The following is a 16,581-nucleotide window of genomic DNA, read 5'->3' on the forward strand; positions in this document are numbered from 1 at the left end:
CACTGGTTTGTGTAACAAACTAGCAATTTCCAACTTTACCCCTCGGCACATAGGGCAGCCAATTTACTCTCCTATTCTTGCCCCTTGGATCGTCTTTGGTACTTCTAGTGGACCAAGGGCCTATCCCCATTAGGAGTGGTTTCCCCACCATCATGAGACTATTAAATATGAGACTTGAAAATTTTCAAAAGTTTCTATTTTCTCTCCATTTTCACATCATGTTCCCAACTTATTGTGCATTGTTTCATAACCACAAGTTGTCTAATTTGTATGAAGCTCTCATAAACACTATGATGAGTACCAGGGAAAAAATTCACTGAAACTTTGATTTAATTCACTAACTCTGATTAGAATTACAAAGAAAAATTGGGCATTCGAGAGGCCCTTAACTCTCTAGAAAAACTATATCCAAAATCAGCCTATCCCCCTACAATTTTCTCCGCTCTTTATATTTTCTTCTCCTTCTCCTTCTCCTTTAACCGAATTTGGATTCACACCTGCTGGTTTGTTACACAAACCAGCGATTTCCAACTCTACCCCTCGGCACATAGGCTGTTATGCTAGTCAGCCAATTTACTCTCCTATCCCTGCCCATTGGATCGTCTTTGGTACTTTTAGTGGACCGGGGGCCTATCATTACTCCCCCTCCCCCCTCACCTTGTCCTTAAGGTGGAAAAATGAGAATTGCTGCTGGATCAAGTGGTAAGGCTCCCAAGTGGCTTCTAACGGTGGTAGCCCCTTCCATTGTATGAGCACCCCTGATCCCCATAAGTTCTTTCCGGTCCCCGGTCGAACTCCAAGCACTGCCTCCAATTCTACCAGCATCTCAAGGTCTTCATTAAGCTATTGGGGAATCTCCACATTAGCTTTCAATGCCCCTCTTGCCTTTCGTAGTTGGGACACGTGAAATACGGGATGGATAGGGCAATGAGATGGCAGTATCAACTTATAGGCTATCGAGCCTACCTCATTCTCAATTTCAAATGGACCATAATATCGGGCAGCCAACTTTTCATTTGCACGAGCAACCAATGATTTCTGACGATATGGCCTTAATTTCAAATAAACCTGTTGAAGAGATTGAGGCAGCTAAAGGCAGGTCTCAATTGAAGGGGAGTGTTGGAGAGAATGAGACATCACGGTTGTAGTCTTATTCTTTATATTTCTTGTGTTATGTGTTCTGCTGTATTGTATTTGGATAGTTGTATTATTTGTTTGTAGTTCTGTTTGTAGCAGATTATTAGTTAGTTGCGTGTGTTGAGCTTTGTTGTCAAGGCTATATATATGTGTTAGCCTTTCGGTTGTTGTGTTTTAGAATTATTTTTCTTTAATCAAGTATTGGACGAGGTGCTTTCTTTCGGATCTCTTGTTTTTCATTCAGTTTCATTTTGTTACATGGTATCAGAGCCATCACAACTTGTGTACATGGCTTCTCTTGATTCGACCTCGTCTTCTTCATTATCCTTTGCTGCTTTGTCGGATTTTGCTTCGGTGTCTAAGGCGTTTAGTTTTGCGCCTACGAAATTGGACTCGAACAATTACCTCTACTGGAAGGCCCAGATCTTAACTACAATTAGGGCTTTCGATCTGCTGCCTTTCATTAATAAAATTGATCTACTGCCTAAGTATGTTCTACCTGGTGATGCTGATTCTAATTCGGAACCAGCTGTTAATCTTGAGTTCCTACGGTGGATGCGATCAGATCAACTTCTTCTAGGGTGGCTGTTTTCGACGATTGATAAGGAGGTAATTGGACAAGTTATTCATTGTGAATTTGCAGCAGAGGTATGGACTACTCTTGAAAATTTGTTTTCTCGACAAACAGTTGCTCGTTCCTTTCAATTGAAACAGCAACTTAGGTCTCTTAAGAAAGGTGATATGACTATAACTGAATACATTCTAAAAATCAAGACTATCAATCATGCATTAACAGCAATTGGAGAACCATTGAATGATCAAGATCTGTTAATGACAGTCTTGCATGGATTAGGTGAAGATTATGACACTGTTGTTGGCTTAATTACGTATCAGATGAATGAAATTGATCTTGAGAAAGTTTAGTATCTTTTAATGATGCATGAACAAAGATTATCTTCAAAGAACATAGAGATGTCTAGTGGATTGCCTAAATTTGATTCTGCTGCTGCTATGAATGTCAGCTATGGTCCACAATAGCTTAGAAATTATAGTGGGAATAATAATAGTAGAGGAGGTTTTCAAGGTTTTCAAAATAGAGGAGGTCGAGGAAATGGTTTTAGAGGAGGTTGAGGCAGAGGTCGATTTTCTGGAAAAAGATTTTACTGTCAACTCTATGGAAAACCAGGCCACTTAGCTGATCACTGTTATCATAGATTTGATAGCAGTTTTCAACGTCCGTCCTTTGGTAAAGGTGGAAATGAATTAAGTTCTTAGGCTTTTGTAACATCTCATGAGGGTAATGGAGCTTTCTTGACAAATTTAGGGTTTGCTCAAGAGACTCATCATGGTTTTCCTTCTCCTCTGTTGAATGACCAATATCCGTCTTCTTCTTCGTCCTCTTATCAACTTGCTGATACTTCTTGGTGTGTAGACTCTGGTGCTACAAATCATATCACTTCTAGTCTTCAAAATCTTTCTCTTCATTCTCCCTATGGTGGTAATGACAAAGTAGCAGTAAGAAATGGTAAGGCTCTTCCTATTGCTAACATTGGCACCGGTACTATCCTTACTCAAACCAATCCTCCTTTTGTTCTTTCCTTATCTCAAGTTCTTCATGTTCCTTGCATGAAAAAGAATCTCATGAGTGTTTCACAGCTTACTAATGATCATAATGTGATTGTTGAATTTCATTCTAATTTTTGTTTGATCAAGGACAAGGTCTCGGGCAAGGTGCTGCTTCAAGGAGTTCTTAAGAATGGTCTCTATCCGCTGGATCTAGCATTTGTTCATGCTGCATCTTCAATTGATCCTAACTCTCCTATTGCTGTATTTCCTTCAAATTCATCAACAACTTCTATAATGAATGTCTGCTGTTTAGCAAGCTGTAATAATAGTCAAAGAGCTTGTAATAAATCTAGCATGTCTTGTACTGATAGACTTTGTAAACAGTGGCATGCTAGGTTGGGACATCCCTCTTTTTCTGTATTGAAACAAGTTCTAAATAAAATCAGTGTTCCTTGTTCATCTACTGATTTATTCTTTTGTGACTCATGTAAATTGGGTAAATTGCATCAGTTACCCTTTACAAATTGTCCTATTACAGCAAATCTTCCCTTAGAATTGATATATTCAGATCTGTGGGGTCTTGCTCCTATGTTATCTATTAAGGGTTATAGGTATTATATTATCTTTGTTGATGCCTATACTCGATATACTTGGCTGTATTCAATGAAATTAAAGTCCGGAGCCTTGTCTATTTTCAAAACTTTTCATAAGTTTGCTGAGTTGCAATATTCGTTTAAACTCAAAGCTCTTCAAACAGATAATGGTGGGGAATTCAAAGCCTTCATACCCTATCTTCATAGTTGTGGCATTCAATCTCGTTTTTCTTGTCCCTACACTCACCAACAAAATGGTGTGGCTGAAAGAAAACATAGACACATTGTTGAAATGGGACTTACTCTTTTAGCACATGCCAACATACCTTTGAAATATTGGGTTGAAGCTTTTCAAATTGTTGTATACACTATCAATTTGCTACCAGCTTCACCACTTCGGTTTCTTACTCCTTTTGAGAAACTATATTGTAAACAACCAAAATATATGCACTTACAACCATTTGGTTGTGCTTGCTTTTATTATCTTAGATCTTATGCCAAGAACAAGTTTAATTTTCATTCCTCAAAATGTGTGTTTCTTGGTTATAGTCAGATCAAGCAGGATATAAATGTTTACATCCTTCAGGTAGAATTTATATCACTCGGCATGTTGTGTTTAATCTTGAGGAGTTCCCTTTTTCTTGCTTATTTTCTGCTCAATCTTCTACTCCTCAGTCTGGTTCTATTCCCAGTTTATCTATTAATGTTTTACATTCTTGTTCATCTTTTCTTCCTGATCATTTGTCTTCAGTAGCACTAGCACCTGGTATACATGATCCGTCTGCTTCTTCAATTTCTAGTCCTGTTTCTACAGCTGATCCTATTATTCCTGACCTATCAGAATTTTCTTCTTCCTCTTCTCATGTTCGTATTGCTCCTCCAGTGAGACGGTCTTTGCCTCTTCCCACTCATCCTATGATTACTCGTGCAAAAGCTCGCCAACTTTCTCTTTCTTCTCCTTATGCCTTGGTGAGTTCTCTAGAACCTAACTCTGTTCAAGAAGCACTTCTAGACCCTAACTGGACTGAAGCCATGAAGGAGGAATATTCAGCCTTAATTCGGAATAACACTTGGGAACTTGTTCCGTTTTCTTCTGAAATGAATTTGATAGGCTGTAAGTGGGTTTTTCGTGCAAAATATAATCCTGATGGTTCTCTTTTAAAGCATAAAGCTCGTCTTGTTGCTAAGGGGTTTCTTCAAACACCCGGCATTGATTTTGCTGAAACTTTTAGCCCTGTTATTAAGGCTCCAACCATTAGAGTATTATTTTCTTTGGCTGTTACATATGGTTGAGATATTTAGCAGGTGGATGTAAATAATGCATTTTTAAATGGTGATCTTGATAAGGCTGTTTTCATTGTCTCAGCCGGAAGGTTTTCTTGATCAGTCATGCCCTTCTCATGTTTGTCGGTTGAAGAAGTCTCTTTATGGCCTTAAACATGCTCCTCGTGCATGGTATACTAAGCTTCGCACAGCTTTATAGAGTTGGGGTTTTCTTCGGGCCATATCTGATGCTTCACTCTTCATTAAGCGAACTTCTGAATTTGTTTTGTTTGAACTTGTTTATGTTAATGATATCTTAGTCACTGGATCAAGCTCTGCTGCCTTGCATGGTTTTATTCATGATCTTGACAAAAATTTTGCATTAAAGACGCTAGGTTTGGTGAATTACTTTCTTGAGTTTGAGGCTTATCGAGATTCTACAAGCCTCTATCTAACTCAATCCAAATATACTCTTGATTTACTTACCAAGGTTGCTATGGCTGATTGCAAGCCTTATGTTGTTCCTCTTAGTTCAGCCACTGTGTTTACTGATGAAGGTGATCTGTTTTCTAATCCCTCTCTATATCGGACAGTTGTAGGTTCTCTTCAATATCTTACATACACCAGATCGAATGTTGCCTTTGTTGTAAATAAACTCAGCTAGTTTTTAAGTTGTCTTAAGGATCAGCATTGGCAGGCTTGTAAGCGGCTACTTCAGTATCTCAAAGGAACCATTGGTTTAGGTCTGGTCTTCACTCCATCATCTTCTGATTTACCCCTAAGTGTTTACACGGATGCAGACTATGCAAGCTGCAAACTCACAAGGCGATCCACTAGTGGTTGGTGTGTTTTTCTAGGCAATAATCTGCTTGTTTGGGGTTCTAAAAAGCAGATTGTTGTTGCTCGGTCTGTTGGAGAAGCGGAATATAAGGCAGTGGCTCAAGGAGTTACTGAAATTTCGTGGTTAAAATCTTTCTTCCATGAACTTGGGTTTTCCTGCTCTCAGACTCCTATTCTTTGGTGTGATAATTTGGCTACAAAATCTATCTCTGAGAATCCTGTTTTTCACTCTAGAACTAAGCACATTGAGATTGATGTGCATTTTGTTTATGAAAAAGTTGAGTGTGGTGCTGTCAAAGCTCCCATTTTCCAAGCTCAACTGTTATCACCAATGGATCGTTTTAGTTCGAATACCCTAGGAGGTCGATGTCCGAAAAGAGGAGATCGTCTCTCCTCTTCTCGACCTCTTCACCCCCGAGGTTCGGCTCGCTCTTGAACCCTCTTCGCCTTTGGCTCCCGGGACTTCCCCCATGACTAGGGTATGGAATACTGGGGGCTGTGGATGTTCCCCTCCTACTTGCGGTGGTCTCTCCCTTCGAGATGAGTTTTGAACGCGATCTTGTTCCTTAGCTCGGTCTCGCCTGGGAGGAGTTCGTGAACGCCATTCTTGCCCCTTTCGCAGGTCTGGTTCCCTGGCTACAAAACTCTTAAGAAAACCCCGATTGATGAGCTCTTGGATCTCCTCCTTTAACTGGTGGCATTCCTCTATATCATGGTCATGATCTCGGTGGAAGCGACAATATTTATTCTGATTCCTCTTATTAGATGGTGCCCACATAGGCAGTGGCTTCTTCAAATAATCCTTTCCCTCAATAGTAGCAAGGATCTCCACCCTAGGGGAATTCAGGGGGTGAAACTGCTCGATTCCCACCGAAAACAGTGCTTTTCTTTACGATCCTATCTTCCAACTTTACTCTTATTCTCTTTGGAATGCTTATTTTTCTCTTTCTTCTCTGTGTATTCGGCTCTCTTCGCCTGCATAACTTCCTTAGCATTAATATACTTTGTTGCCCGGCCCAGGATAATTGTGAACTTAAGTGAGGGAGATTTGCCCAATGACTGAGTGAATGGGCCGGGCCTCAGGGCATTCTGGAATGCTACCATAGTGACACTATGGTCGAAGTTCTTGATGCTTAAGGCTTCCATGTTAAACGTCGAGACAAAATCCTTCAAGGACTCGCCCTGGTTCTGCTTTAGGCTAACGAGGGCCATAGTGGATCTCCAACGATCAGTCAATTCACCAGTTTTATCTCCAGTTCTCAGTATACAGTAAAGAACTCAAGGAAAAAAAGAGTGGAATCCTTTACCCGTCCATATTGCCTTTGTTTTTATCCTCTTGCCAAGATGAGGATTCCCTTTTCGAATCGCTGGGATGCCCATCCCATCCCATCCCTATCGAAGCTGTGATCTAACAGATATGGATATTGATGGTGATTTTTCACAAGTGTACGGATAGCACAAGTAATAGAGTAGTGAGTAGAATATCGTTCCCACGAGAAGCGGGTGATAATTACCAAAATCATATTAATCCAAATGTTATTTAAATAATTGATTAAGGGGAATTAATTTAAGAAAAAAAATAATAACACACAAAGTAAATATAGAGAGTTTCAAGATTTGGAGAGCACTGGGGTATTTCGATTTCACTTAATTAATCCAATTTAACTTAAATGGTTGATAATCCAAATTTAATTATTCGTGTAATGATAATTAACCATAGAAGTCAAATTTTTGCTTTCGTTTCAATTATATTCTTATGGTGTTTATTATCTAGATCAAGTTATAGATTTTTTCTTTCGGTCTAAATCTTTATCAATATATCAATCAAATATTGACTAAGTATTTGATAGCATTAAGCATAATAATAAACACTTGCATAAATAAAGAAAATCAATCCATAAAAATCAAATTATCATAATTAGACTACATCAAAACACCCTAGTTATAGAGTTTAGTTCATATTACAAATGATGTAATCCATAACAAAACAAATGAACATAAATATAGAATTGGAATAAGAGAATAAAACTCTTTTGATGTGTAGGATTTCCTTCTTCAAAAATGTTGTCACCAATTCTTAAAGAAATTTTCCACCAAGAGTGCTCCAATTCTCCAATCCTTCAAGCTCTCTCACCTCTAACTCTTTCATTTTTCAACCTTCTTTTTCTATTTATACTCATTCATTTCTTCTTTTCCTTAATTTTCTCCTTAAAACATGGAATACCCTACCTTCATGTTTTCCTCTCCATGTTTTTCTCTTCCATGTTTCATGGCGCCAATGTTTTCCTCTATCATGTTTTATGCCACCTATGTCCACTTAAAAGTTTAGATCACATACTCAATACAAAATAATCCCTCAAAATATCAAAGAATTACAATTTAGGGATTTTTGTAAGATATGGGTTTAATTTAATTAAACTTTTGGGCTAGGCTTCTTAAGTCTAATTGGGCCTAATTCTTCATGAAATAGGTAGCCCAAATAACCCTTAAAAGGCCTCTTAATCCATTTACAAATCGACCCAACTTGGAGAAAATGGAATTCAAAATTCGTAGGTAATGCTGAATTTTTGACAGCTTTGACTTTCTGTCACTCCAACAGCCATAACTTTCTGTAAAAAATTTGGATTTATATACCGTTTGAAGTGGTGAAAAGTAGATATATAGAGCTCTCACATATATTTTTTTCAGGATTGTTTGACATTCCAATTGGTACAGATTTTATTTTTAATCGGACCCTTGAGTAGTGAAAATCCATAACTTTTGTTCTTCTTTCTCACTTTTCCTTCAAATCCTATCAACATGATAAATTACCTAAAATTAATATAAAAAACATATATAAGCATAATAATTAAGCATAAAATCAAGTAAGAATAGTATAGAAAATATTTAAAAAATATTAGCACATTAGATATAATACTCGGTTCCGAGGGGTTCGGGATAATTCCTATCTCCATGATCCTCGGAGCGATAATTGATGTCGAGAAATCCGGAGAATCTCCATTGAGCAACAAGTTAGTTGGTATGTTGAGACGTATCTGCCACGTGTCCTTTCTGGGCTTAAGCAGGATGACGTCAGTGGAGTGGCTCCCTAGCAAGCACGTGCATTTTAGCTACACTGAAAAATCGTTCCCAATTCGATTTCTTTCGATGCCATAAATCCTATCTCAAGATGCTCGTTAATGCCACATCATTTTTCTTTGGCATCTCGGCTCTAGGGTATGCCCTGCAGTCGATTCGGTCATTCATACGGTAATAAATTACCGTTATATCCTCAATTTATCAAAAAATTCTATTTTTGCCCCAAGATAAATTACTCTTGAGTTCTTTAGAATTTCTCAAGTATTACATTCACCCCTCCTTAAATAAATTTCGTCCTCGAAATTTTTATTTGATCGTTTAGGTAACTAAGACATAACATAGCTCATTACCTGAACACCTCAAATCAAATATCTATTTGATCCTTGACAAATGCCTCAGCTTGCTTTCCTTTCATGACCAATGCCTACAAGCATACCGTGTCATTCACATAATTTCCTATTGTGGCTCTTTTACAGACGACCACACATTTTCCCAAACCTTTAGGCACGCACATACTACCCCAAAACTTTGAGAATGCCTTCTCGCATTTCAAAAATCACAACCCTTGGGCTGACCACAATCATCATTCTATAGACAAGTACACTTGTCAATCACACATGCCTTCCGTATCTCGTTTACCAAATCCAGCTAAACAACCAGGCTAGCGATAAAAACAGACGATCCATTCGGCACTACATTTAGCAAGCCAACAAGCCTCCAACATCTGACACTCACAACTATCTACCTAGGTCATGCATCGGCACCTCACGGCCACGCCCCGGGTGATACAAAGTAGTGTAGTCGTAGTCCTCTAGGAATTCTATCCACCGTCGCTACCTCTCGTTCAGCTCCTTCTGCGAGAACTCATGCCTCAAGCTTCTCGTAGTTCATGAGCACATCAAAATGTCTCACCATTTTGGTAGTGTCTCCATAACCTTGAAAGCACATACCACATCTTACCAGCTCCAAGTCATACGTCGGGTAGTTCACTCTGTGCCTCGGCGTGATCCACACACAATCATTCGGTCATGTTGCACTTCATGCAACCTGATCTTTGAGCTATCACAAGCTCTCACTGCATCCAGCAGATCATTCTCATTTGACTCTCTTCACGAGTCCTATCATGGGCACAACTATTTCAGAGAGTTCCTTTCACAACCCCTGACAACAGTTTGCCAACATCAAAAACTTTTGATCATTTCATAGACAAGTAGGGATCCTATCACAGTGCTCCAGTCCCTTGGAACTTGGATTCTAGTCAAAACATAACATTCACGGTGTTACCTAAACTTTGGCATCTGATTGTCACCTTGGCAGTTCACTGAGCAACTCAGACCTTGGGTCCCAGACCCATATCGCAAGCAAGCCAGCAAGCTTTCCCAGTATGTTAGCCACAAGCTCATTACAAGTCTTCTACCTTGGTCCCTAGCCTCAGATCTACTGTTACAGGCCATACACCTATGGTGTTATCGTTATTCTAGAGCCTTCTTATCCCATCTCCGAGAGTTGTAATTGAGCCAACTCCCGTAACTTCTAATACTTCTCTCAGTACCAGTTTAAATCTCCAAATCTTACGGATCCTCGATCCTTTCCGGAGTTACACTTAGGTTACCAACCTTTACTTGAACCAACTGCTATTCAAAACTTTTGGCTCGTCTCTTGAAATCTATTAGGACATCTGACCTTTTAAAAACTTCTGATCCTTATGGTGCTTATGACAATCAATTTTGATTTCACGTTCACTGACATAGAGCCTCGTGCTCTCATAATTTCTTTCATGATTTGCTTACGACCTAGTAAGCCAATCTGGATCACAACATCTATTGTGATGTTCCCTAAGAGATTCCATCTTTATCCTCAATGTTCCTTATGCGTCTCCCTATCCGAGGGGTTCACCACATATATCATCAATAGACACAATTATTGATGTGACTTCAATGCAAATGGTACATTGGTCAAATCATAAGACATCAACAATCACGGCTCATACGCCGATTTTTGGAATGTCTCATTCCCTTATCTTAACCTCGATTACACATCAATCATGAATATCCTTACCTCTTACAGCCGTTCAATAACTCATCAAATTCGAGGTAAGAGATATCGATTCCTAATTATTACCTCTTCCAGAGACTGATAATTTACGTTCTCAATCAAGCCGCACACAGCTAATCATCCTAAAACCTCAAGCTATCATTGGCCATCATCATTACGAAATAATCTGATAAATCTTTCGAGAATATATCCTAGTATTTCCCATTTCTTCTTATGGCTTTTCACTGACCACAAGCGCCTATACATCATCTCGATAGGCTCCTTATTTCCATAACTTGTTGGCATCACTTCAGTGATCGTCCAGCTATACGTCTTCCAATTTACCTACCAAGGCTGTCTAGACTAACTGTTTATCCATACGAGAGTTTCAATCTCCAAAATCGAAAATCTAGGATCCTCAATTAATTTGGGTTTGCAGCTTCTCTTACTGCGATCCATCATCCTGGCACATCTGTCATCGCTTGATTCTCTCAATCAACTCTTTAAAGAAATTCCTCAAGAATTTCAAACCGATTTATCCTCGAAGATCAAATAACGATATCTGGTTCTAATCATTTTCCAAGAATTCAATTTCCTTTGCAACTATGGCTCTCTATCCACCATTTATCATGGTGCTTTCAAGTTCTCCTTGTCGGGTTGACCACCGACACTTTACCTGATTCCGTAGATCTATTTAGCAAATTGAAACATAGTCACAACCTCTGTTGACTAGATCTCCTCATCATTCCTTTACAGTCGATACAACCTATCGAACAACTCTTTCCCTTACGATCGATACAACCTATAACCATTGAAACGTAGTCACAACCTTGTATTTGTGGATCAAAATTGTTGAGATTTGAAGATATGTTATAGAGATGAATGTGTGATTGGTTATAGCTGTGTAAAAGATGATATTTTTAGAAAATATTAGCTGCGAAGAGTTATTAAACTGGCTGTAAAAAGTAAAAGAATAAAAATAATTTTTTAATGACTACGAAGAGTAAAAAAGTAGTTGTGAATAAAATTTTCTTTTCTGTTAATTTGGAGGGAAAATTTACACATTTGCCCTCCAAATCAACAGAGGTTTTGTGCACCTACGTTAAAGCAAGTGCACAAAATCGCACTCTTTACGCACCCTAGTATAACTTTCCTGGCCCAACGACCTGGCACAGAATCCTAAGCAGAATCCCGAACCTCTGCAGGATAAGTCTAACGTTATTCAATCAATTGCCCTTGGAGAATTACGACTACACTCTCGAGGCGACATCCCATTCTCATGCACAAATATTAATATGACAATAATATCGTGCCATATAAATATCACAAGTTTCCATGCAATATGACAACATAATCATAGCATTCATAAATAGCATGCATATATAAGCAAACATATTATGAATATAAGTTCTTGGGAGAAAACCACTCACAAAATCATATTTAGGATAGGACAACTCACATTTTCACGAGATTAAGAATATCTCGAAAAGTGCGCATCGCCTCGATATGCATGCCCAATCTCGATTTCTGTACCAACTCTCGAAAGTTGCACCAATCTCCATTCCTCGAGCACAAAAAGCAAAAAAAACATATTTAATCACTAAATATCTCAATATCCCATTTTCTTCCTATTTTCCTTCATTTTCTTCCATTTTGCCTTCTAAAAATCCGAATAAATACCATCGAGATTATTTTTTCACATCTCTTTCCACAACAATTCATAATAGGCTATGAACTTTAAAGGAAAAATACTGAACTTACCTGGATGTTGCGTTTTCACACAAAATGAGGCTATTCAGTGCAAAAACCAAGACATCAAGAAGGCAAAGCTCAAAACTTTTTGTACAAACTCCCGTAAAATATTTTCCTCATTTTTTCTGGAATTTTCTCAAATTTTTCCAAGGCCAGATGCTCTCACACGTGCCCACATGCGCTAGGGCGAGTGGCAGCACGTGAAAGCCAGCGCATATGGCCCACGCGCCAATCGTCTTCTCCGGTGACAGTTAGCCGGCGTTCCTGGTTTTCAATGCCACCCTTTTCTCCTCCAACAGTCGATCACCATGGCACTTTCCTCGGCTTAAAAGAACAACCGGAAGGCTTCCGATTTGCCGAGCTAAATGTTCGGATCAGCCGCCCGCTTCCATCTCCGGCGAAGCCTCGAAACCCCTTCAAACTGCCATGAAAATGACCCAAATTCTCTAGAAAGCATTCTTAGGGCATGAGAAACAAAATCCCCTTAATCTCACATCTCAATTTATTCAAAAATTAGGTCGATTTGAAGCCAAAAATATTTAAAACCCTCAGCCACCTTTCAGTTATTTATAGGCAAAATCGGGCTTCCAAATGCCCTTGGCCGCCTTACCCGACCCCTTAGGAGCTTCTACCTCCCTCAGATGGCCCTGGAATCAACCTTTGCCAACCATGAATCCAAGTTATAGGTGAGTGACTAACCGACCGAATTCTTGGTCTATTTTTTTGCTTTTCCGGCCAACCCAATGGCCGTTGTCAACCAAGCCTTTTATCAAAAGTTGCTCCCCTGATCATCCCTCGTGCAACCCCATGGTTGAAATCGGCCATCGCCAACCGATCATGTGCTGGTTGGATTCCATTGGCCAATTTTTCCTTTAATTGCACTTTGGCCCTTCATGTTTTGGCTATTCTCATTTTGGCCCATTTCACTTAGCCCATCATCTTTTCATAATTTTAATTAAGACCCTCAATTCTTAAAACATTAATTTGACCCTCGAAAATTTTGAAACAATATCGTTTCGACCTCCTAGCAATTTCAAAAAATTGCACTTAGGCCCGAATCTTCATTTTAGCCTTAAACCCTCTCGTTTCTTTCTGAAACCTCTAAAGGGTTGTTTCTTATGAAAAATCGAAACCCCCTCATGCTTCTATTGACTTCTCGAAATTCACCTACGATAATTCGATTTTGCAGTCTAAATGGTAGCTGCATTTTAGCTGTACCGAAAATCGATTCCGATTCGATTTCTTTTGATGCCATAAATCCTATCTCACGATGCTTGTTAATCCCACATCATTTTCCTTTAGCATCTCGGCTCCAGGGTACTCCCTACAGCTAATTGGGTCATTCATATGGTAATAAATTACCGTTATACTCTCAATTTATCTAAAAATTTCATTTTTGGCTCAAAATAAATTACTCTTGAGTCCTTTAAAATTTCTCGGGTATTACATGAACTGTTTGAAGAAAAAGGCCAAGTTGAAGAGAACAGAAAGACGTCGGAGCATTTCCAAACAAAAAATTAAAGCAGCAATTACCTGAATAAGGACGAGAATAGATTGACATCACGGAGGCGGAGGAGATGCGGTGGAGAAAGAGAGACACCGCTGCTAGAGGGGACGTCAGACAACCGACGCCGATGTTGCTGTTGGTGAGGACGTCGATGCTACTGGTGTGAGAGAGAGAGAGAGAGAGAGAGTGTGTGTGTGTGTGTGAGAGGAAGAGAGAGAGTGAGAAAGAAACATAAATAGAGATAATGGTGGAGGCTGAGAGAGAGAGAGAGACATGAAGCTCCAATGGGGGGAATATTGTAATATTTGGCTACCCCTAAAAAGATGATTTTTAATTCTAAACTAACGAGGGTTATGTTCACCTCGTTAAAGGGGGTGAACAAAATTGCACTCAGGAATAAGAGGATGGAAGGGACCTTGGAAATGGGGAAGAGATGCACCTTACACGCGAGTGCGATTTTGTGCACTTGCTTTAACACGTGCACAAAACCTCCATTGATTTGGAGGGCAAATGCGTAAATTTGCCCTCCAAAACTGTCTACTTTTCTGTTAGGGAAATTCTATTCGCAACCACTCTTTTTACCCTTCACAGCCACTTTTTAGTATATCTAAAATACCCTTTTTTGAAAAACCATATTTACCCTTACTATTGCAGCCATTTTTTCCTTCCATTACAATTAACTGCTCGATAGTCACCATGGCTACCATTCACTTCGGAGACGATGCAGCAAAGAATAAAAAATAGATGAAGATGAAAATAAAAGAACACATACATATATACACACATATATATACACATATATACATACATAATCACACAACCACACATATACACATCCCTGCATACACAAATATATACATAAATATATATATATACATGTAGATATACATATACACACACATACATACATATATACATATATATATACACACACAGTGGAGTGGCCATGACAACTATACTCGCCGACGAGGTCATGAAGGCCGCCCCCGAACCCCAGAGTTCGGGGGCTTCAAGGCACCCGCAAACCCTGGAGCCAAATCAAGGTTTGGGGGCGCCCATTTTTTATTCTTGTTAATTGGTTCTATTTCTACTGTTGTGCTGTGCTGTGCTGCTTCATTCATTCATTCATTCATTTGTGCCTGATTCATTCATGCTTCCAATAAAGACATTTTTAGGTAGCTAGCTTTAATTGGGTGGCGATGCATCGCAGGTGAATGAGTGGCCCCACATGCATTATATCCAATTGCCACCACCAGCAGCAGCTCTATCTCAGCACTAACGCCCAGGCACAAATGTTATTCCCACGTACACGCAAGTTTTGTAAATAATTTTCATCAACTCGTGTAGTACAAATAATCACATACAACAGCAACTAAGCATGGCTCATACAATTGTAATTTGTACTTTTTTAAAATATAATAGTTAATTGTAATACTTTTTTAAAGTATAAGGCGCCCCCAAACCCTGGGATTTGGGGTGATTTGGCTCCCCCGAACCCTAGGGTTCGGGGGCGGCCTTCATGGCCCCACCGGCGAGTATGGCCGCCATGGCCACTCTACTATGTGTATATGCATATAAATGTGTACGTATATGTGTATCTGTGTGTGTATATATATATTTATGTATATATTTGTGTGTGTATATTGTATATGTGTCTATGTATGTATATATATGTTTTTAATTTTACTAATTTATTTTGTAAAGCTTGTATTTGTGGATTAAAATTGTTGAGATTTGAAGATGTGTTATAGAGATGAATGTGTATGAATGGTTATAGCTGTGTAAAAGATGATATTTTTAAAAAATATTAGATATGAAGAGTTATTAAATTGGCTGTAAAAATAAAAGAATAAAAATAATTTTTTAATAACTGCGCAGAGTAAAAAGTAACTGCAAGTAAAATTTTCTTTTCTGTTAATTTAGAGGGCAAATTTACGCATTTGCCCTCCAAATCAACTGAGGTTTTGTGCACCTGCGTTAAAGTCGCACTCCTTACGCACCCAGCTTCTGCTGTTTTCTTTTATAATAATTATATTAATAATATAGGTGTAATGATGAGCCTGCTGCAGTGGCTTGCCATCTCTTGTTCTCTGCAAAATTTTAATTTTAAATTAAATTTATTTAACAAAACAAAAAGAAGACGGAAACACCTGCTGCAGTAGCTTGCCATCTCTCGTCCTTTTCCAAATTTTAATTTCAAATTGAATTTATTTCACTAAACAAGAAACCTGCTGCAATGCAGTGACTGCAATTTTGTTCATCCTTTTAATGGAGTGACCAGCACCTTCATTACTATTATGAGGATGAAAAATAACAGGACGATAGTTAAATATTATTCCCATACTGTCTCGTAATTTTCATCCTCACAAAAGCAGCGAGGGTGATGGTCACTCCGTTAAAGGGGTGAACAAAATTGCACTCCAATGCATTAGCTTGCCCTCTCTTGTCCTTTTTAAAATTTTAATTTTAAATTAAATTTATTTGACAAACTAGATCAAGAAAACAGAAACGCTAAAAATTATTGTCTTCTTTTTTATAATAATTATGTTAATAATAATATAATATAATATAATATATTATATATTTAAAAAATTTGAGGACAAGACAGCAAATATATAATATACAATAGGAAAATGTTATTAGTATATCTATTTTGTATATCTTGAGTTATATAAGAGAGTATTATGACAAAAAAACTCTTCATAAAGCGCATAGAGGCGCGTGAGGCACATGTGAGGCGCATGGTATTTTGATCATAATACCCTTTTATATAGTCCAAAATATATAAAATAATTGTACATCTAAGCATGA

At 38.5% G+C, this 16,581-nt stretch overlaps 1 protein-coding gene across 1 annotated transcript in view; it reads left to right on the forward strand.

Moving 5' to 3' along the window:
- LOC127809139 (AP-1 complex subunit mu-2-like) overlaps positions 1 to 15,130 on the forward strand; it is a 34,957-nt gene extending 19,827 nt beyond the window's left edge. Inside the window, exon 11 of the mRNA XM_052347842.1 lies at positions 14,981 to 15,130. Within this exon, the coding sequence (XP_052203802.1) occupies positions 14,981 to 15,049 (69 nt within the window). The 3' untranslated portion in view covers positions 15,050 to 15,130. The remainder of the gene's footprint in view (positions 1 to 14,980) is intronic.
- Positions 15,131 to 16,581: the final 1,451 nt, after the last annotated feature.

The sequence above is a fragment of the Diospyros lotus genome, chromosome 9 (assembly GCF_014633365.1).
Source record: "Diospyros lotus cultivar Yz01 chromosome 9, ASM1463336v1, whole genome shotgun sequence".
Taxonomy (NCBI): Eukaryota; Viridiplantae; Streptophyta; class Magnoliopsida; order Ericales; family Ebenaceae; genus Diospyros; species Diospyros lotus.